This window comes from Rhododendron vialii, chromosome 3a, assembly GCF_030253575.1.
Source record: "Rhododendron vialii isolate Sample 1 chromosome 3a, ASM3025357v1".
In the NCBI taxonomy this organism is placed as follows: Eukaryota; Viridiplantae; Streptophyta; class Magnoliopsida; order Ericales; family Ericaceae; genus Rhododendron; species Rhododendron vialii.
In genome coordinates, this window is record NC_080559.1 from 294,572 (window position 1) to 317,442 (window position 22,871).

General features: G+C 38.8%; 2 protein-coding genes across 6 annotated transcripts; one reads left to right on the plus strand and one right to left on the minus strand.

Annotated features, from left to right (window-relative positions):
• Positions 1–116: 116 nt before the first annotated feature.
• On the minus strand, positions 117–4,876 carry LOC131318826 (IQ domain-containing protein IQM6). Of its 3 annotated transcripts, XM_058348818.1 has the most exons (9): positions 4,733–4,875; positions 3,428–3,984; positions 3,100–3,214; positions 2,731–2,796; positions 2,549–2,637; positions 2,355–2,442; positions 1,460–1,699; positions 1,205–1,306; positions 119–990 (listed from the first exon to the last, which is right to left on the minus strand). In XM_058348818.1, the coding sequence occupies exons 2-9, from the start codon at positions 3,898–3,900 to the stop codon at positions 301–303; spliced, it is 1,863 nt and encodes a 620-aa protein (XP_058204801.1). In that variant the 5' UTR covers positions 3,901–3,984; positions 4,733–4,875; the 3' UTR covers positions 119–300. The 3 variants fall into 3 exon arrangements, with proteins under 3 accessions (XP_058204798.1, XP_058204800.1, XP_058204801.1); XM_058348815.1 differs by having other exon boundaries at positions 117–990; positions 2,549–2,796; positions 4,733–4,876; XM_058348817.1 differs by lacking the exon at positions 4,733–4,875 and adding an exon at positions 4,584–4,719 and having other exon boundaries at positions 117–990; positions 2,549–2,796.
• A 3,256-nt stretch (positions 4,877–8,132) lies between these two features.
• Positions 8,133–22,738, plus strand: LOC131318827 (uncharacterized). 3 transcript variants are annotated; one of them, XM_058348819.1, is made up of 15 exons: positions 8,144–8,558; positions 9,431–9,565; positions 9,782–9,861; positions 9,994–10,077; positions 10,568–10,655; positions 10,757–10,911; positions 11,095–13,075; positions 13,545–13,855; positions 14,276–14,591; positions 14,690–14,845; positions 15,106–15,247; positions 16,950–17,026; positions 20,066–20,205; positions 20,835–20,943; positions 22,009–22,738. In XM_058348819.1, exons 1-15 carry the CDS (start codon positions 8,406–8,408, stop codon positions 22,210–22,212), a joined length of 4,131 nt encoding a protein of 1,376 aa, XP_058204802.1. In that variant the 5' UTR covers positions 8,144–8,405; the 3' UTR covers positions 22,213–22,738. The 3 variants fall into 3 exon arrangements, 2 of the variants coding, with proteins under 2 accessions (XP_058204802.1, XP_058204803.1); XR_009197822.1 differs by lacking the exons at positions 16,950–17,026; positions 20,066–20,205; positions 20,835–20,943; positions 22,009–22,738 and having other exon boundaries at positions 8,133–8,558; positions 14,276–14,583; positions 15,106–15,245; XM_058348820.1 differs by lacking the exons at positions 8,144–8,558; positions 9,431–9,565; positions 9,782–9,861; positions 9,994–10,077 and having other exon boundaries at positions 10,757–10,871.
• The last annotated feature ends 133 nt before the right edge of the window (positions 22,739–22,871 follow it).

Genomic DNA, 22,871 nt, shown 5'->3' on the forward strand with positions numbered 1-22,871 from the left:
TTGATAGTCTCAGACAGCTATGATGCCTGGTACGTAGTTAATCACGATTCAACTACAAAGTCATTAGCTGGTGAAGCATCATGCTTGAAAGAACCAAGGGCAGATAAATTTCAGAACAGAAAATGAATTCGGTCACAGAAAGCACTTCTTTAAATGAAAAGGTGGCAAAACCCACGAAACTATTATGATTTTCACACGATGTCTTACATGAAGATGTACAAAAGAATGGTGTGAACGAATGGTACAGAAGAGATTGGAAAAGAATACCTACCAAACACCTCAACGGCAAAATTCTGTAGATTATGGTGTTGCTATTTGATGCAACATCACTTGCTCTATAGCAAGAGGACTTCTGCCAGAAGTTGTTTCCCTACACAAACTTGTTGGCGTCGCAACCCTAGGACTAGGGCGAAATGATCTCCTTGGAGAGGCAAAAGAGCTTCTTGGAGACAAATTCACTTCCTCTAGAGCTCGGTTTTGGAGCTCTGTTGGGTAATCCCTAACACACCCAATCCGGGGGCCAGCTCCTGTGGTCCATTTGCAAGATAACCGCTGAGCCAACTGATACGATTTCATTCCCTTGTGTGAATTTATCCTCTGGATAATCTTTTCTCTCGGTATGGGTTCTTCATAATCAGATTCTTCACCTTCATCAAACAAGTTATGTTTCGAAACAATGAAATCCTCGTCATCTGATAAAATTTCTTCTGCAGTTTCATATCCGTCCACTGGAGTTTGGACTGGATGAATGCTGCCACGTCGCCCTTGTTCTTCTTGTTGCTCATCTTTCTTGAACATCTTGATCACATCATCCTTTCCTGGTATTTCTAGTGTTGTTATCTTCAGTGGCAATCTTCGAGAGAATCGTGACAAAGGTAGGTGCTGATTTCGTGCATTATTATTGCAAGCTTGTGTTCTGGAATAAGCATGTATGGCACCTTCACTTCTCTTTTTGTCAAGTCCTTCTTCTTCATTGTCTGTTGCGCTTTTCTAAATACGACAGAAAAAGAGAGAGATTTGCATGAGGCCTAATCTTACCTTTTAGTAACAGAAGAACTTGCTAATGTAAGATAAGGATTTTAGCTAGCTACTGGGCATGCTTTACTTCCGAAGAAATTCAGTCAAATCATTGCTCCAATTTTTTGACATGTCTCCACACTTTCGATATTTGAAAAGTAAAGGCGAAAAAAGTTATTATTTCAACCTGGACGATGCTGAGATCTACTTTGTGCTCCTTCAGGAATAAAATGAGTTGTTCGAAATTCTCTTGTGTTGGTAGATAATGCCCACTGTGTGGCCAAACTGCCTGTCAAATCAAATTTGGAATGACATATCAGAATATAAGTTCCTCCAAAATTTCAAACAGCTATCAGAAAAAGGTGAAACAAAGAGAGAGAGAGAGAGAGAGAGAGAGAGAGAGAGAGAGAGAGAAATGAACACATGTATCTCAGTTACATACCTTAAGAATACCATCTTCCACGACTAGTCTCCCAGCAGATAATGTGGCTCCTCCTGCCAAGAAACTGGAATGTTGAAAAGTGCCTTTTTGCTTCTGACCGACATACAAGGTCTTGGAAGTGCTGAGGACAAAAATCCACTTATCATCTTCATGTCCTGCCCTTGTATCCAAAAGCTTCCCTGTCTGCCTGTACAAGAACTTCCCATCCTCCACCGCAACTTCATACGCCTTCCTTTCTGTCTGCATAGTGAATGAAAAACTAGAGGTAAAAGCAAATGTCAACTAAAATATGGAACATAATTTCTCTTTGTTGCCATCCACACAGCTGAAAAGTTTTCGTTACCTAAGAGACCAAAGCGAAACATCGAAGGAATAATGATTTTCTAGTGTTCCCCACGAAGGATGGCAAAATATAAAACAAACCATCAAAACACAAGGAAACATAGCAAGACAAAAGTTGCATCGACGTGGATTTGAAATTTTCATTTCGTAGTATATTACTTTGTTCATTTTCAGAAAAGAATGCATCAATCTATTGATCTTAATATGTTTTTTTGGTATTTCGGAAAGTAATATACTTGATTATCCATTTTAGCTTTTATGCACCAAGGCAAGTTTTAGTCATGTTCTAGACATATAATGTATTTTCAGTGTTCTTCGACTCGTTTGAAATGTTCTCAAGTATGCTTGCTGAAACAGCAAACACTCAAATGTTAATTTGATCCATGATGAAGCTTATAGTTTTTGGCATTTTATTTTAGGTGAAGCCAGGGAAATAAGAAAGTGCAAACCTTATGCCACCATTTACATTACATATTGGTTTCAACTGGGTTCGAAGCTGTAGGAGAACCATAACAAAGGAGTACGGAGCACCGTGAAGGAAGATGAGGCTTACCGGACCAAGATATTTGATGCATTGTTGTTGAAGCTTTGATCGAGAGCATCTGTCAAGGTTGACTTCTTTACCTTCTCCTATGTCAAGCCTGCAATTGCAGAATAAGGTAGCCAATTCAAAATGATAATACAAAGTTACACGTGAAGAAAGTTGTGCTTCTCTTCTCAATTGATTTCTGGTACATTCGTCCGTACCAATAGAAGAACGGTTGTTTACTCTCACAGTGGAGCCATTTGACATAATAGAATTGAAGATTATGACCATAGCGGTGCCGAGGATCAATCTGTTTAGGATAAGGAACAAAATCAACAAATAAAATACTAAAAGTGGCACATAGTACTATCAATAATGATCTTAGCCAGAAAAGGGGACGTACTGCCTCAAGCCAATGCTGCAAAGCAAGTTTCCGAGCCCTTTCATCCTTTGATAAGCCCTTCCCAACCTGGCAATGGAGAAAAAAGCCAAGTAGTCATGTGTACAGGAGAGATTTCTCTCCTGCTCCTATGGATGGTGAGAAAGGGTGAGGGAAAAAAAGAAGAAGAACGGAGAATCCTATTACTCTTTTGGATTCATAAAAAAGTAAGAAACAGTGAGAGATGAAGAGAAATGAGGGGTTCCTGCCAGTCAATTTTTCTTTGCTCACTCAACTTACCATTTTGATGAGATGTAGTGAGAAACCCCAATCCTTTCTTTTTTCACCATCCAAATAAGGTAGGAAGTGTGCATGAAATATTGTGAAGCTTACCTTGGCAGCTCGGGTTCTTGCTCTTGACCAACGTGAAATAGCAGATTCTGGTTTCTCAATGTCAAAGAAAGATATAGAACTCCGCTTGAGTTCAGCAAAATCTAACAACTTCCACCTAAAAAATTATGAAAAGATATTGAAAGGCAATAATGACGGAGATAATATGATGGAAAAGTGGATTTCAGTGCACCACACTAGATGATAGATTCCACTCTATATTTTTGTGGGAAAATACATTCTAAAGGATGGTAAGTGCAGAAGATATTAACACAAATCCACTTCATGCCTCTCTTAGAAGAAAATCACATGCTGAGTTCAAAGAACAAACCATCTCTGCTCCACTAGAACAGCACAATCTGCTAGCTGTCTTCTGGTACGGAAACTTTTGTACACCTTCTGCAACCTCAATGCAGCGTGAAATCTTCTGTTATCAGACTCTAACGAGGGCATTTTGGACATTTTGCTACTTGTTGGCAGTTTTTCACCATTTTCTCTGCTCATGGAGCTGGAACATCTAACAAATGCATTTTCCTCCGTATCCGAAGGAGCTCTAAACGAGAATGTTGTCTCTAATTCCCTCCCATTCAAGCTAAGAGACCCTTCAAGTATCATCTTTCCAGAACCAAACGATCTCATTATGGCAGGTTCAGAATCTCGACCATTGAAACTAACGGATCGCAGTGCTGTCCCGATCTCACTCCCATCAAATGATTCAAAGCTCATCGATCTCATCAAATAAGCTTCAAGTCGTCTATCTAGATCATCAAGATCAGTGAAGGGACAGGAAAAGGGTATCCCCATTTTGTAATTAATAGGGGGAGATCCTACTACAGGTCTCCGAATGGCCGAGTTCTTTATAGAATGAGATCTATGGTGTCATAATACCTGTTCATAAGAACAATTTTTTTTGTATTAAGATTATCTGTACAATAATTCAAGAGTTGATGTGTTGCGGAACAGTGGTACATGGCGAACGTAAGCAAAGTTAAAATGACATCCAACAACATCTGAACCTGTTTGATGGGGGAGCGTAAATTCCAATTTCTTCCAAGTGATTTATGATCTTTATTTTCCAAGTTATACCAACCAAAATGCACAAATTTGGGGACAGAGAGAGTTACAAACTACGGAGTAAAAGGTAACACGGTCTTAAGAAAAAATTACCTTAAAAAACAACCCATATCAATTCTTGTGGTGTTCTACATTACATATCACAAGCGAGTACCAACAAAAAAGCATCAAATGCAGAGCCCACTTCCACATTCAAACCAGGGAAAATAAATCTTAAATCAACCCCAAACCCATTATAATTGACCAACATAACAAGACAAGAGTGCGCGTAAGCTGGTCCAAGAAAACAAGATAGCCTTGCAGAATAGTTGCACCATTCAATAAACCCACAACAACAGAAAGGTTTGAACCACATTCACGCAAATAAAAATGCATGAGTGAATGCACCAAATTCACAATCAGAGGCAATCTACCAAGAAACAACTTCAAAGAGACATGGCGACAATACAAAAAATCAGGGAAGCAACACCATGGCGTTGGACGTTCAATCCTACTACATCATGACAATACCATGCATGTTGAGAAATACCCAACAACGGGAGAGAGATTAACAAGTTATTACCTTGGGATGAGAAGGGGGGAAATGGAGATTAATTGGGTTTGAGAAAAAGAAGGGGGAAGAGAGAGAGAGATATGACCCCAAGTAGTTTTGGGTTTGTTCAGGTACCAATGTGAGAGGGAGCGTACAATGTGGTGGGAAGGGAAGGACACTGATGAGGCTTCGCTGAATTTTTCAATTTTTTGCCCTTTTATGAGGTTTGAGTCGTTTGACACTTTGACTATCAAAATAAGGGTGGTTTCCGTTTGGTCTCTGTTTTCCTCAAAAAAGTAAAATCAGATTGGGTTGTGTTGCGAGCGTATTAAGACTGGATTGTAGTTTAAATTCGTGCTAAGGCCTGAATATCTTGGATCTAACTTCTTCTAGAACGATTGCGTACAACTTAAGGGCTAAGGCCATATATGGTTCGTGGTTTGCCTTTAACGAAAAATAACTTAAAACCGTTATGAAAAATCGAAAGAAAAAGAAACTAGGTGCGATGAAATTAAAAGAACTTCATTAACAGTTTAACAAAGTTTGGGTACAAAAAAATGAAAATAAATAAAATCTAAGCTGGGCTAGATTTGACTAAAAGATGGAGTAACAAATTTTGCTGGAAAATAAAGATAATTTCAGTAAGCCGTGGACTTAATTGACTCGGAGACCTTTGCTAAGTCCTTCAATTATGGTATTCATAGGCAGCAACATAGGTCTTGTGACGGCGGATTTTTTCAGATGGGACGGAAGAAAGGTAAAAAGGGATAAAGGGATAATCGCTCACCATCCAAGTTAGGAATCAACGGGATACAGATATCACCACCCGAGGATTTAACTAGGGATACAGGGCGTAGGGAACCGCTCACCACTCAAAGGAATCCACCTAAGAGATACAGAAACGGGGAAACTCGCCACCTATTGGAATCCACCAAAGGATAAGAGTTACAAGAAGAATTATCTTCTCACAAGCCAAAGGCTATTTTAATTCAAACACACTCTCTAATGATTTCATTCATAGGAAATGATATAAATAGGACTTGTTGGAACATCCCTCCAACATAGGAAAAATAAACTTAGATTTCCAATACAAAAATTAAAAAGACTTGACCATAAACTAATTGGAAGATGTGTTTGACTCTAGAAACTTAAAAAGACTCTTCGATTGACGCAATGACTTCTTGAATAATTTCAAGGACTTTGACCGGCATCATCTTGTGTGGCTTTGAGGTGCTTGCATGGCCTCCACGTGCCTTCTTGCATGGCTGCCGTATGTCCATGTCTTGCTTCCTACTCCAAGACTTCGCCAACAAGCTTTGCTTGAGGCCTGAAATCAACTATTTTAGGCCTTAATTCTTTCTTTTTGCATAGGTACTTGCCAAAAAGAGGGTTTTGGGACATTTTAAGGCTAAAAGTTGAAACTTTTTCGTAAATGAGAGTCTTTTCAGCCACTTTTTGTCTCTTGCGGACCCTTGAAGGCTCTAAATTGATTCCTTATATCAGAAGATTCAAGTCAAAAGGCATTTTTGGTACTTGTGCCCTCTTTTTCTTGTAATAAAAGACCAAGCAAGACTAAGTAAGTTGATTGTGCAGGCTTGATTGGGCTGCTTAGACCACATGGATTGCACGAATGCCATGTGTCCTTGCTCATGCTGAAGGAAAATGCCTGTAGGTCTTAGACTGCTTGTGAGCAGCTTACTTAGACCTGCTAGAGAGAACCTTCTACGCTTTCGAGCTGTTTGTGAGCAGCTTGCTTCCCAAACATTACTAAGCAGCTTATGGCCTTCTTGACTTCTTCATTTTCAGGCCTAAATAAATCTGAAAAATTAGGCTCAGACCTGAAAAACGAATCTTGGCCCTATTGGGCTAAATAGGTCTGAAAAACTTGTTCGAGCTTTGATTAGTTTGGGCCAAGGCCTGAACCTAATCTGGACTCAATTGGGCTGAATAAGCCTAAGAATAGGCCTAACTCTGAAAACTAATTTGGGCCTTGACTAATTAGGCCATGCTCCAAATATTAATGCGGTCCATTAACCCCTTTCAGCCCTTCCAAATCAAACTTGGCCCAATTGTAGTCCACCATAATTGTAACTAAGGCCCAAAAATAGTATTTTGGCCATTAATTCTTCAATATACCCTCTTTTTAAAATTTGGCCAAAAATGAGTGTTAAAAAGTATCCCAATTGGAGGAGACATTTTTCCAAACACTTGAATTAGCTTAGTTAGCCCTCATTATGCACTAGCAAATGGAAAGTCATATAGTATATTTTGTTACATAAACAAACAAGACTGGAAATTTTTTTTAGACTCGTTATGTTTTTAAATCAAACTCAAGCAAGTTATTATTTGACTTGTTTTGACTTATACTTGTATATACAAATTTCTAGCCTTTTTATTTGAACAATGATTTATTTTTTAAAAAAAATAATCTTTGAAAGATTACAAAAACCATAGGGAGCCAATAGGTGTCCATCCAAGACCCAAATCATTGATTGACAAATGCCAATTAAAGAAAAACCCAATGGCCAAAGCCCATTACCTAAAGGCCACAAACTCAAATAAAATAATAAAGACCAAATGAGATGCAGCCCAAACATCATAAAAGACTTAAAAGCCCGCCCAAACATTATAACAGGCCTAAAAATCCAAATACAAGGAGATTAATCCAACAATAAAGCCAAGAATAAATTTCTAGATACTCTGCATCGACTCATGTTGAGCTCAATTAAAATTGGTTTTAATTGAGCTCATCTCATAAACATCCTAAAATTTAAATATATTTTCGAGCTCATTAAGGTCCCATTCCAGAACTTGAATAAGTTCTTATTTTTTGTTCAATAATAAGGCTTGTTCCACAAAATAAGAAGTAAGTACTTATTTTTTTGTTAAGACAACTTTAAGCTTAAAAATTATATGTTTACGCAAATAATTTCCCTATCAATATGGATCTTATTTGATAGATCTCATTAAGATTTTTAATACGGTGCAAAAAAAATTGAAAAATTATTTTTCATTTACGTTATTTTTGAGTTTGAAAATGTGAAATAAGCTGCTTATTTGAGTTTTCTGGAACAACCCTTCTTATTTTTCTTTGAGAAGTTTTAAAATAAGTATTTATTTTTTAAGAAGATTTCTGGAACGGAGCCTAAATTTTTTTTTTTTTGGGTGATATGTGGAGCTAGCTTGTTAAGTTTTGAACCGCCACCGTTTTATAAAAAAAAAAGCTAATAATTTTTTCACTGTCCTATTTGTTAATGTCATTATTATTTTTTTTTATTAAAATGAATTAATTAAAACACCTTTACACTTACGATGCTAATTTTTTCTTACTTCCCGAATGCATGGAAATCCGTTGCCAAAAAAAGTAAGAGCCACCAAAAGTCTTTTGCAGAAGTGTGCCACAGTAACAGTACGGTTTCGTCTCGGTTTACAACCAAATTCACACTCCCACAAAGCTCCCAACTCCATTGATATCTCCCCCCATAATTGCTTCCCCAACCAACTCCATAGATATCCTCCAAAACTCCCCCACACCTCTCTCTCTCTCTCTCTCTCTCTCTCTCTTGACATCTGATGGTCTAATCGAGAGACACATGAAACACTTCTCACAAAAACTCCTGTTATGCAACCCTAGAATTTTCTGCCCTCGTTTTTCAGCGGAGCGTAAAACCTAATAATAAAGCTTCGAGGACTTGAATAAATAATGGCGGTGTCAGAGGAAGAGTCATCGTCGGCCAAGTCTCGATCCAACGGCGTCCACTACCTCGCCAAGTGTGTACTCAGAGGTACCGTTGTTCTTCAGGTTGTCCAAGGCCACATCCGCTCTCCTTCCTCCAACGACGTCGTCTTCGGCAAGGTCTGTTCTATCTTCCCTCTCTATACATGCACTTGTATCCAGCGCGTAGGTTTTGTTGCACACTTGTGGAGTACATAACATATCCTTTGTAATTCAGTGAAATTGATCGTTACTCAGCTTTATTTTGATGCATTGAAAAGTTTGGAGGATGTAAAATTAAGAACCGTAAACATGAGATGTGTGTGTGCGCGCACGCGCGCGTGTAGATATAATGGCCAGGGAGCCTTCCTAGGCAGGGCCAGTTTGGACCTGACATACAGGTACCTACAAGTACTGAGTAATTCACAGAGTGATCTGAGCACAAGCTCATGGGTAATTCAGAGAGTGAGCTGAGCACAAGCTTATGGCTTTCCTGATGGGTTGCGTAATTCTAATATGCTATGCAGTCTTTGCTCTTCTTGTCATGATTGTTGGGAAACAAGGTGTGCTAGGTTGGCTTGTTCTGAATATTCTTTAGCATCTTTATCATTAATTTTTAGCTAAAATTGCTTTTTGTATGTTAATTATGCGTGTGGATGTGAATGGGCATTGTGCATGTATTGGCATGTATATATCCGAATTGAGACCGTATAGTTTGGCATTGTTCACCTTTATCTAAGGGAAAAAATTAGATAAACTTTATAATTAAGGCATTTTATTTTATAATGTCTTGACATGCATGAGTTATCAAAGCTTACATCTTTTTGTATGTTAACTTTATTCTGTAATGATGCATCATGTTCAACATGATTCTTAAACCTGCTTTTGGAAAGTCTCTTTCTCTCTCTCTCTCCCTCTTGTCTGAGTAGGTGTTTACTTTGCGAGTTGCAATGATGTACCATTCTACCACTTGCTTAATCGTATGCATGGTTTTTGAATGACATTTCTTTCAGGAGACATCCATAGAATTGGTGGTAGTTGATGAAGATGGAATTGCACAATCCATCTGTGAGCAGCCGGTATTTGGCACTATAAAAGATCTCGCCATTCTACCATGGAATGAGGACCTTCATGCGAGAAGCCCACAGGTCTGTTTGTTTGTTCAAATTTACCTAATTGTTGATGAAATTATTTCTGGGTTTCATTGATCATTGAAGGAATTCTATAGAATTTCTTTCAGATTATTCTATAGTCAGAAGGTAATTGCCGGTGGGAGTATGTGTGTTCTATGATGCCAGTAGTTATCAAGTTGTTCTCGGGAGGATTTTCTCGGCTCTATCTCTCACTCTGGTTTGCTTTTGTAGATGACGGGGAAAGACCTTCTGGTGGTTATTTCTGATTCTGGGAAGCTTTCATTTCTCACATTTTCTAATGAAATGCACAGGTCTTTATTTTCCTGCTCTAAGTATTGCTATATTTGTTTTCTTGGAAAAAGCATGAGCTGTCCGAGACCATTTTGTAAGAATTGTTTTATTAACATGACCCTTACTTTTGCTTTACATTTATTGTTGTATAGGTTTTTCCCATTGACACATATACAACTTTCTGCTCCTGGCAACTCAAGGTATCAGGTTGGAAGGATGCTGGCTGTTGATTCTTCGTAAGTTGCCTTCTTGCTAGAAAATAATATTTATCAATGGCCTTGGATGTTTTGTACATAAAGAAGTCAGGAATAGATTTTGTTATTTGTGCAACTTGATCTGGTTACCTGCTGGTCTATGCTTCATGCTCCCACCGTCAACCCCCGAAAGACAAAGTGATGCGATAAAACTTTTGTTTGTCTCCTCTTTATCTTGTAGTGGATTTTACGTGTTGGGCTTTGGCCGTTGGGGTTTTCTCCTTGGTTTGCACATTGCCAATCAAAGGTTTGGGTCTCGGATGGGCACTTGTTGCCTTTCTCCTTGCTCCTTTTAGTCTTTGTAACACTTTCAAAGATTAATTATAAAAAAAATCACTGTTCAAAATAAAGGAACTGACGGAAATACTTTTGTTATGTCGGGAGTATGTACATGGCTGGGAGGGTAGCAATTAGCAAAGCCATGAATCTGTAATTTTTATTGATGTAGCATTTCTTATGCTTGTCTTTGCAGTGGCTGCTTCATTGCTGCTAGTGCATATGAGGATCGATTGGCTATGTTCTCAGTTTCAATGTCTGCGGGCAGTGATATCATTGACAAGGCAGAGTTACTTGTTTTTTTTTTTCTTCATTTTTTTTATGTTGATGAAATGACCATCTCATATGGAGCTAATAAAATGCATTCCCCGTGCAATCATTTCAGAGAATATTTTATCCTTCTGAAAGTGAAGAGGATTCAAGTACTTCCAGAGGTCTCACCAGTATTTGTGGTACCATATGGAGCATGTGCTTTATTTCCAGAGATTTTCGGTATGCAAGTAAGGAGCACAACCCTGTATTAGCCATTATATTGAATAGGTATGATGATACGTTGCGAATACTTAGGCTTGATATTCGTATTTCCATTGTTTTAGTGGCCGTGGGATGGCTACTCGTTCTCTTGTTTCTTCAGCTTTTTCGCCCCAGTTGTGGTCTGTTCAGGTTATTTGCGTGTCTATGAGTTTGTTTGAATGCTTAGAAGGCTATTTTTGGCTGCTGCAGGAGGGGATCATTCCTGAATGAGCTTTTGTTATTGGAATGGAATATGAAGGAACATGCTGTTCATGTAATTTCTCAGTATGCTGAAGCTGGACCTTTAGCACATAATGTGGTTGAAGTTCCTCATTCTTATGGATTTGCCTTTCTGTTCAGGGTTGGTGATGCTCTCTTAATGGATCTCAGGGATGCTCACAACCCTTGCTGTGTCCATAGAATAACCTTAAGTTTTTTGCCTAGTTCAGTGGAGGAACATAATTTTGTTGAAGAATCATGTAGAGTACATGATGCTGATGAAATATTTAATGTAGCTGCCTCTGCGTTACTGGAGCTGGGTGACTTGCTTAAAAATGATGATCCCATGAGTATAGATGGAGAATGTGACAATCTGAAGTCAATCTCGAACCACGTGTGCTCATGGAGTTGGGAACCAGGAAATGGAGAGAATCCAAGGATGATTTTTTGTGTAGATAGCGGAGAACTTTTTATGTTTGAAATTACTTTTGATTCTAATGGCCCCAGAGTTGATCTATCTGAATGTCTCTACAAAGGTCTTCCATGCAAAGCACTATTATGGGTCGAAGATGGATTTTTGGCTGCACTTGTTGAGATGGGAGATGGGATGGTCTTGAAGTTGGAAGATGGAAGGCTAGATTACAGAAGTCCTATTCAAAACATTGCACCAATCTTAGATATATCAGTCATGGATTACCATGATGAGAAACATGATCAAGTATTTGCTTGCTGTGGGATGGCACCAGAAGGATCTTTGAGGATTATTCGAAGTGGCATCAGTGTAGAAAAGCTGTTGAGGACTGCCCCAATTTATCAAGGAATAACTGGTACCTGGACAGTAAAGATGAAAGCAAGTGATTTGTATCATTCCTTGCTAGTGTTATCATTTGTTGAACAAACAAGGGTGCTATCAGTTGGCATAAGCTTTACGGACGTGACTGACATAGTTGGTTTCCAGCCTGATGTTTGTACCTTGGCATGTGGCCTTGTGGATGATGGTTTGCTGGTCCAGATATACCAAAATTCTGTTAGGCTTTGTTTACCTATTGTTGCTTCCCAGCCTGAAGCTAGTCCTTTTTCATCTCCAATTTGTACATCTTGGTCTCCTGATAATATTAATATCAGTTTGGGGGCCGTTGGACATCATTTGATAGTTGTAGCTACTTCCAGTCCAAGCTTCTTGTTTATTCTTGGGGTCCGATCTCTATCAGCGTGTCATTGGGAAGTATATGAAATGCAACATGTGCAATTGCAGAATGAATTATCCTGTGTTTCTATTCCTTGGAAGCATTTTGAGCAAAAACCATTGACTTCACGCGATTATATGGGGGATAAGGGAGTAATAGATATCCTTCCGGCTGGGGTTGACATTAGTAATACCTTTGTTATTGGTACACACAAGCCTTCAGTGGAAGTGTTGTCTTTTCAACCAAATAAAGGTCTACAAGTTCTTGGTGTGGGGTCCATTTCTTTAACAAACACCGTAGGAACTGCGATTAGTGGTTGTGTTCCTCAAGATGTAAGGCTTGTATTAGTTGATCGGCTCTATGTTCTTTCAGGATTGAGGAATGGAATGCTACTTCGATTTGAATGGCCTGCTACGTCCACAATGTTCTCATTTGTATCCTCCAATCAGAGGCCTTGCATCAGTTCCTGTTTGGTGAACTTGGATGCTTCCTTATTGAAGACTGGAGGGTTTGATTTGTCTGATAAGTCAAGGGACAATCCTGTTCATCTACAGCTAATTGCAATACGCCGCATTGGCATTACTCCTGCCTTCCTAATTCCATTGAGTGATTCCCTCGATGCGGACATAATTGCCCTCAGTGATAGGCCTTGGTTACTGCAAACTGCCAGGCACAGCCTGTCATATACATCGATTTCTTTTCAACCTTCAACACACGTAACCCCTGTTAGTTCTGTTGAATGCCCCAAAGGAATTCTATTTGTTGCAGAAAACAGTCTTCATTTGGTAAGAGTCGCATTCTGTTGTTTATATGGTATAGTGGATTTGTATCTGCACACTGAGGATACTTTTTCATTGATATGAATCTTTGCAGTGATGACTATAATGTTATGATGGTGGTATACTTCTTTAATTCGTATGATTCCTTAAACGGTCGTCCTATTTTAGACTCTTTAGATCTTACACATTGCTAAATTCTTCTCGCTTACATCTCCATATCTATTTGTTGGAGACTGGGTTTGAATGATACCTGTGTTATTGGTACAAACTGCATATAATGTTCATTATTGCGGACAGTGTTCAAAATTTGATACGCTGAGTTGAGTATTTTTGGAACAAGAATTTGACCAATGGGTTCTGTAGTAGCGGTTGGTTCTGTTTCTATTATCTAATGATGCTTTAATGTTTGTTTCTCAAACGTCTTTCCTTTGGTTAATGGTATGTGCATGAATGATTTTCGTTCCTGCCACTGTAGGTGGAAATGGTGCACACAAAAAGGCTTAATGTGCAGAAGTTTCATCTTGGAGGCACTCCCCGCAAGGTTTTATATCACAGTGAAAGTAGGTTGTTGCTTGTAATGAGGACTGAACTAAGCCATGATTCATCTTCCTCTGATATATGTTGTGTAGATCCGCTCAGTGGGTCAATTTTATCATCTTTTAGACTTGATCCTGGGGAAACAGGAAAATGCATGGATTTAGTGAGGGTTGGAAATGAACAGGTTTTGGTGATTGGAACTAGTCTGTCTGCTGGTCCAGCTATAATGCCTAGTGGTGAAGCTGAAAGGTAATCTATCCACTATGCCTTAATGGCTCTTCTGCTCTCACAATTTTGTACTTCTGTTGCTGTTGTATCATTCTAGTACGTGAAGTTTCACCTTTTTTTTATTTATTTATGGGAAAACCATTTTTTATGATTAGTCTCCGACTCTCAGCGGCTTCATGCCCATTCATTGGTAGCTTATCAGCTCAAAAGCTGATGAAAGTGATCTTGTATATTCCTGGTTCTGTGTTGCTTGTGAAGATACGGTTTATGTTAATGGTGATTGTAGCTATGTATTTTGGATTCTTATTTGTCCCATTGTTATGTATAAATCTTCCCAGAATACTTATTCAAGTCCTCTCTTGTGAAAATAGTTCGCAATCTTGTTGTACGAAAATTTGTGTCATGTTCTGCATGCATCCTAACCGGACATATTTTTTGCAGTACAAGGGGTCGTTTGATTGTCCTCTGCCTTGAACATATGCAAAACTCAGATAGTGCTTCTATGACCTTTTGTTCAAAGGCTGGTTCATCTTCTCAACGAACTTCGCCTTTCCGTGAAATTGTTGGGTATGCTGCTGAACAGCTATCAAGCAGTAGTCTTTGCAGTAGCCCAGATGATAATAGCATTGAGGGGATTAAGGTTGAAGAAACTGAATCATGGCATTTGAGGTTAGCTTGTGCGACCATATGGCCTGGAATGGTACTTGCCGTCTGCCCATACCTTGATCGTTATTTCTTGGCATCTGCTGGTAATGCTGTAAGTTGCACGGTGCTTTTATGCTTTCTTATAAGATTCTCAGATGACGGTGGTGCAGTATCCATGTCTTATCATGGTGTGTCTTCCTCTTGTCTCAGTTTTATGTCTGTGGTTTTCCAAATGATAATTCTCAAAGGGTGAGAAGGCTGGCTGTAGGAAGGACACGCTTTATGATAATGACTTTGACTGCTCACTTTACTAGAATTGCTGTTGGTGATTGCCGCGATGGGATCCTTTTCTATACCTACCATGAGGTAATTAGCTGTAGGTGATTCCATTTAGTTATGTAGTATTTTATTTTGCAATTAACTGTAGGTGATTCTGTTCAGTTATGTAGTATTTTGTTTTCCATACCTTAGCCTTGCTTAGTAAATTTTGAGTCTACATTCTTAATCTTCTGGTATTAGAGATTAAGTAGAACTATAGTTTGGAGTGATAAAATAGGGTTAAGTCCTCGTCTTGCGAAAGTGGTTATCTAACACGTACCAACCCAATCTGCTTTCTCAAATGCCAGGATGCAAGGAAACTGGATCAACTTTATTGTGACCCTGTTCAGAGGTTGGTGGCTGATTGTATTCTTATGGATGTTGATACTGCTGTTGTTTCAGATCGTAAGGGGAGTATTGCTCTCTTGTCATGTTCAAATCAGTTAGAAGGTATTTTAATTTATTCATTGATGCACTTGTTTGTAGGGGTGATATCTGATCGGTTTGCTCTGGTTTTTTTGACTAGTTTTACAACTACATCGGTTTATTTGGTTTGGAGATTTCAAAACTGGAATGAGACCAAGCTTCAGTTTTGGTCCGGTTTGGTTTATTTGGTTTGGTCCGGTTTACTTGGATTATTCGGTTTTTGGACTATAACAAAGCTCAAAGGAACTAACATGAATAGGCAAAATAACTCAGTCAAGATTCAAGAAACAAAGTTTACCCAACGTACCTAATACCAAAACAACATCAACGAAAGCCCCACAAAATTAGAAAGCATAAAATGGCTTGAAAAAACGTAATGTCTAGAAACAATTTCCATATATTCGAAATTCACCAAACCTTTAAAAAAGACTTCATAACAAGTGATATCAGGCTAGAAAAGAACCTGTGACAATAGGAGTGCTGATGCTTACTCATAAATCAATTGAAATATAAAATTGATAATGTGGAACTTTTTTCTTTTTTTTTTTTAATTTTCTCCGGTAAGAGACGTCTATTCTGAAACCTTTAAAGTTTTATCGAACACAAAAGTCTGCAGACTGTAACTATTGTTCCTTTTGCCGATTTAAGAAAACTAGTTTGGCCCCAGCCCCGGACATTCATGCCAACTGAATGATCGCAGTCTCAGTGCAAGCACATGATACTGTCTCACATCAACAAGGTCAACTAGTTTAAATTTCCTGCAACAGTCTCATCTCTTATCTATTTTCAAGATGGACTTTTCACTATTAGTGTTGAAGTGATGGGTGATGTGAGTATTAATATCCAAGATTGTGTGCTTCAAATGGATGTAAGGATTGTTGATGATCTCTCAATCACAGCCAGTGGAAGGCAGCAGTAGTTGGAACTGATTGCTGGGAGTTGGTGATGAATGAGTTGATGACTCAATATGACGTGGAACATGTCCAAGGCAGTTTGGTGATGGGAGATGGAGGAGGAGGACGTGTGGCAAGAGTGAGGGAGGTCCAGTGAGGGACAAGTACGTGCTTCTATTGGTGGGTGGAGAAAAGTTGAAGTATGCAGCTTGATAGGATCACCCATCTGGCTCCTTCTGCTGTTATATTGATGTGTATAAAATTTAGTGGTAGAAGCTAAGATGGTATTCACCACACATGGTTACTAATACTTGAACCAGCTAGAAAGAGTGCCTTAGTCCAAGTTGATGAAAAAGGTGAGGCGAATAAAACAAAACCACAGTGATAAATGGTTTAATTCAAGTATTCAATCTTGATAGACAAAATGCAAAACAGGTCATAGTTAACCCAGATGCCTGGGAGTCAGGGACGCAAGTCTTCATTGAGTTTGGATCAAATGTAGAGTAAAATCCGATTGAAGTTCTTGCCAAGATGAAACAACTCTCTCTCTCTCTCTCTCTCTCTCTCTCTCTCTCTCTCTCTCGCTTGCGTGCGCTAATGCACAAGGTGGGGTTTGGGTGGAAATGAGAATGAAAGCTATGGGCTTGGAGTGTCATGTCTCAGGGTAATCTTTTTTGGTTGTGATGCAATATTCTTTTCTTGAAGTCAGCAGGATGAGCTGGCTTTATGATACTACATCTTTTAATTTCCTTTTGGCATATTGACTTGCTTATTCAATGATTTTATACATGCATGTTTTTCTTTCGGTAATTGGCAGTAATGTCATCTCGCAGATAATGCAAGTCCAGAACGCAATCTAACACGAAGTTGTTCATTCTATATGGGTGAGATAGCTGTGAGCATCAGGAAAGTAAGTTCTTATACCCATTGTCTAGCTGTTTTACCAACTAAACTCATTTAGGTCAATGCCACAAACTGACTTGACTTTAGGACCTGTGGGTACGGATGAACTAGCACAAAGAGTAAGAAGCATGAAATGGCCCTTTTTGTGTAGTTAAATAGAGTAGCTCTTTTGATGGTGAATAACTGTTTTCAACAGATTCCAAACGTTGCATAAATAGACATGTAAAACGGAATCCGTGACTGCATAATCTTTTTGCTCAGTTGCATAACTTCTGTGCATTTTTTCATATTAGTAAAGCGCACTTACTCTAATGGGGTACCTTTGGGCATGATCGGTGATATGTTGCATAACCCGATGATGTATGCTTTACTCCTAATGCTTTTTCTTATCATTTGTAATTAGCAGACTTATAGTTTGTTTACTAGAAGTCAAGTGATAGGAGACTGTTCCAGAAGAATTTAGAGTATTAGCTATGAAGCACTGACAATCCTAGAGATTGATGTATCCATGTCGGACACTCTGGCAGTGGACGATTTGTGCCTAATAGGGGCCAAACCACATGCATTTGTACATGGATAGAAAAAATATATTCCATTAGTAGATATTGATCCTTGCAATGTCCGAGGAAGAGACTAGGTTGCTCGTATATTTATGCATATGCATCATTTTATTTTGTACGAGCGCCCAAAAAATGATTGATAACTTGAAATTTTAGGATTTTTTTCTACCCATATGTTGGAATTTTAAGGTTTTTTTTTCCACTAAGGGACTTGCAAGGGCCAATCCCATAATCCCATAAAACTTTTCAAATTAACCTGAAAAAATATGGTAATATGTGGGCATATTTGGAGTTGTGCAAGGGCCTGAGCACCCCCTCACACCTCCTTGTGTTCGCCCCTGCAGGACTAGAGATAATGCACATTTCAGGGTCATGTCTAAATGTCCCTGGTGCTATGTATGCTGATCTGTAAACCGTTGAGAATTTGCACATACAGAGGCAACCTAAGTAGAACATACACGGTTTTGTGACACTGCAAGGAAATGGACACGCTGACGGGTTACTTTTATTAGCAAATTATTCTAATGAGACTTAATAAGAAATAACATGAGAACATTATACTAGTAACATTATTCTAACAACATGAGAACAGTATATATTAATGAAGATATGATTTACATGAAATTTGCATTCTAAGGAATACAAAACAATTTTAGAACATTACATAGTTTATGTACTCATTTTGTAAAGGTTTCTAAACATATTATAGTGGTAAGTTGCATTCAGAAGAATGCGAAACAATGTTTTAGGATGGGGAGATTCATCACATAGGATGCATTCAGAGGGTATAAGAAATATTGATGACATGTTGGTGGTAATGTGTATGTTGTCATTTCGGTTATTAGTTAAAATGCTTTTAGGAGTGTCCAAGGAGTACTGGAGTTCCTACATGGAAGTGCATGTGCTTCTTAGAAGGGACACATTGATAACTCACTATATTGTTCTTCGTGGTATGAAAGTGAAGTGCATAATCTGATTATGAGCTATATATTTAAACTAAGACCGCAACTAGTGGAAGTTAGTGCTCCATTGTTGTTATGTAAGGCATTCTCCTATTTTTTCACTTTCTCACATCTCTTTTTTCTCTCTTTCAAGCCTTTGTGGTCATATTGTTCACGTATCATATTGTTTGGTACCCATTTGTGTGCGTAATTTTGATTAGAAGATGCAACCTTAGCTAGTCTTGAGAATTTTACATGTCTTATCCATGAAGTGTTACTGATGCATCTGCAAGTGTCCTTGAAGTGGTGGAAATTATTGCTTTCCCCCCCTAGTTAGGCAGAATAAAACCGTCTGTGGCTGTCACTGTACAAGTGTCTGTGCTTCTTAAAGCTATGCAACGAAGATCGATGATGGAATTAATTGTCAGGTGGTGCTATTTACCATAGGAGATGTGGCTGTCGTGTGTTACACAGTCTTGGGTAGAACACAACCCCAAGAGCTAGCTATTGAAGTGAGGGTGCCCTTACGCTTATATACTTCATATTACTTTGGTACTTCACGCCCTGATTTTGCAGTTAAGCCAGCTAACTTGATCAAGAAGTTGCCAACTGATAGAATTCAAAAAGAAAAGGATTTCGTTCCGTGTAAGAATTAATGTTTTAAAGACCTCACGCGGTCATGCTGCTGTAGGAAATATGGATAATTTGGTTTATAAGCACGAAGGAATTGTTTCTCATGGAGTGGGCTGTTGGGATAAAGCGCGGAAGCACCCAAGAATTGAGATTCAGGAGACAATCACAATCGCACCCAATGGAAGTACGATAAAATATAAAATAGAGAGAGACACGCAAGATTTACGTGGTCCGGCAATAACCTGCGACCCACCTACTCCACGGAGAGGATCCCGTTCTTCACTATGAGAGAATTAGTAAACTCTTGAGTTTGAAGACCCAAACCCAACCCCTTATACACCCACTCTCACCAAGAACCCACTCTCACAGGCCTCAAGCTTTTTTCTTTTACACTTGCACACACACGCACGTGCACGTGCACGCACGCATACACACACTGTTTTCCCCCAATCCCGAACAACTCTTCCTCATGTCATTATATAAGCACCCACCAAACCCATGCATTAATATTATTGTACATGTTCCCAACAAATATTATTGTACATGTTCTCAACAAAGAAAGTTGGAAGGTCACGGCAAAAAATAAAGAGATAGCAGCTAGCACTTCGGGACTCACATAAAAACAGAGAACGTGAACCATGTGCAAGACTTTTGATTTATTTGGAATTTGAACCATCCCAACATGGGCACACACTCTTCGCATGGTCGCGTGATTCGAGTCATTGATATATTTTGAAGTTTCTAGATCATATGATTGATAGCATCTTTATGAAAAGTAAGAATCATGGGTCTTGATAAGCTGCTTTGTTCTGTATATTTCCATGGATATTATTTACCGTCTGTTTTATGTGGATTGTACCTTGTCTTTATATTGCCTCATGTTAGTGAACACGCCATTTTCTTTCCTTGTAGGGTTCATTTTCGTACAAACTACCAGCTGATGACATACTGAAGGGCTTTGATGTTGCTAATACAATTATGGATTTGTCTCATAATAGTATTATGGCCAGTACGCTATTAGGGAGCATAATAGTCTTCATTCCTATATCAAGGTATGTAATAAGGTTGACTTTTTTGTCGGATGTTATTACATGGATAGTCTAGGGGTATTCGTTGATCTGAAGGCTTGGAGCGTGTGAGAGTGAGGGAGATTTATGGTACTTGTAAATTTTTTTTTTTTTTTGCTGTATACGTGGGCTACAAGCCAACCTACGATAGGCCTAGAACTTTCTAAGGAGTTGAAGTATAGGTTTCTTATTTGATATCCTAGTATGAATGACAGCCAAATATAGTTACATGTACCCTATCTTCTCCGTGAAGATTATACCTACTTGTGGCTCTGTGTTTTTTTGGTTATCAGATCTTATACCAAAAGAAGAAACACACAAAACACGAGCAACAGGGGCGGTACCCCTGGAGGATGCTCACAGTGAGACTGCCACCAAACAGAATAAAATAAAATAAATACAAGAACTTTACATCCCAACACCTTTGAAGATTCTAGCTGAAATATTCCCTGAATTGCACAAGCCCCAATTCTCTCTATTAATTGCGATACAGATGGCGACTCTTTGTATTGATGCTGCTTAGAGCCCATTTTATTATGACTTCTACTTGTTCTATTGCTAAAAATAGTTCTGGGTTGCAGAAATGTTGTTTGACAAAATGCTTGCTTTTATAGGGAAGAGCATGCTCTTTTGGAAGCTTTGCAAGCTAGACTGGTGGTTCATCCCCTAACTGCTCCTATTCTAGGAAATGATCACAATGAATTCCGCAACCGTGAAAGTTCGGTAAGAGAAATGAGAAATCATGTCGCCCTGATATCTTTAGTACTTTTTGATGAGCAGGAGTGTGAATGCTCTTTGAGAAGTGTTTGATATTATAAACCTGGCATTGAGAACCTTACCAACCCTGCCTGCGCTATGTAGGTCCTTGTGCTGGAATTTTTTCTAGCATGATGGATACAAGCTACAAAATTGAACCTTGTGGCAGTGCCCATGAATTTACATACTTGGGACTCTTAAAATTTATAGAGGTCATTTATTTGCTGAAGGTCCGTAATGCATAGGTTCATGAATCTTGGGAAGAAATAAGAACTACATTGGTTTTTCTACAGATACCATTCAAACCAATAATTCACGTCGAGTTTATTCATGTTTGCTACTATTTAAGATCTGACATGGAGAAAGGGTGTTATGTCTAATTGACATGAGGAAGTTAATGCTTTCAGGGTAAGAGGGCTTCTTTTTTCCCTTCATGTTATAGAGGCTATCTGGGAATTATATCAGCGGGTTGCAGTTTTATATGATGTGGTTTCCCATCCTTCTTCATCTGTTGTTCTTTTTACCTTTTCTCTATAAGAACTTTGGTTTCTTATTATAAATTGATTATTTTGGCACCATTCTTGTGGGCTACTCTGATAAGAACATGGTTATAGCACACACTGCACTCTCAAGCCCCAAGATGCAACCTAGAGATTTGACTGGATATGATCTCAACTAAGGCTGGTTGTGGTTTAGGCCCTGCTTTTAAATCTCACTCTCCAAAATGTTAATGTTGAGGCTGACCATGTTCCGAGATGGACTTGCATTTATATGTTGGACAGATTTATGTTCATTAAGATTGTGGGCTCATTGTTATGGCCTCCTCTAGGTGTAACTGTTTTGTCTACAAACAAGGAAGCTATAAGGAACATAATTATGAATCTCGCTACATGTTATATAAGTATGATGTCCGCTTTGCCGGGAAACAAAGTTGGACCACATATTTCTTTTCTTGGTGACATTCTCCAACGTTCTGGTTGCATTGGATTTTTTTTCAAGATGGCAAACACTTTGTTTTGGTTTTTTTGGCAGGCTGGAGTACCCAAGATACTTGATGGGGATATGTTAGCTCAGTTCTTGGAGCTTACAAGTATGCAACAAGAGGCGGTGCTAGAGTTACCACTTGGTTCACCAGATACAGTGATGTTGAGTTCAAAGCCACCTTCTTCGCCTGCACCAATTACTGTTAACCAGGTGGTTCGACTTCTTGAACGAGTTCATTATGCCTTGAACTGAGTCTCATTTTCCTGGTTACCGGTTTTCTGAAGAAATGGCCCTCCAAGCCTCCAAGAGAAGGAATTTTCAAAAAATACAAGACAGGGACATTATCTTCGCTTCTTGCTTTTACAGAGTGAAGAAGTCCCTGCACAAGATTCGCCAACCTGGCCCCTTGTGTACAAAACAGATGTGTGGTTGGAAGCAATCGGGACGAAACCGGAGAGAGAGAGTCCTTCAATGGGGCAAACAGCTGATTAAGGGAAGATATCTATTAAGCATAGCTTGAGTGGCGCTCCTGCTTCACAATATCGATGGAATCGCTAACTTCCATATGTACAGTACAAGTTCAAGAACTCCCATGATTAGCGCAAAACTGATTTGTGTTGTAGGTGAATTGGCTTTTTCTCTTTCTTTATGACATTTTTATTATTCTTTTGAAGCCCAAATAGACTCGCAATTTTGTAAGATTTTCCCTTGCAAAGCAAATAAGGCACGTAACATGTTTTGTTGTATTATATAGATGTGGCTTTTTAGAAGATTTGAATCTTGGGCTCCATGTCAAGAAATTACTGCAGGAATATTGTTTTGTAGCAAATTCTTGTGAAAGTGGAATTAAAGGAAAACAAAATGCATTTTATTTTGTCTGTTCATTTGGTAAGAAAGAACTTTGTGAGAAA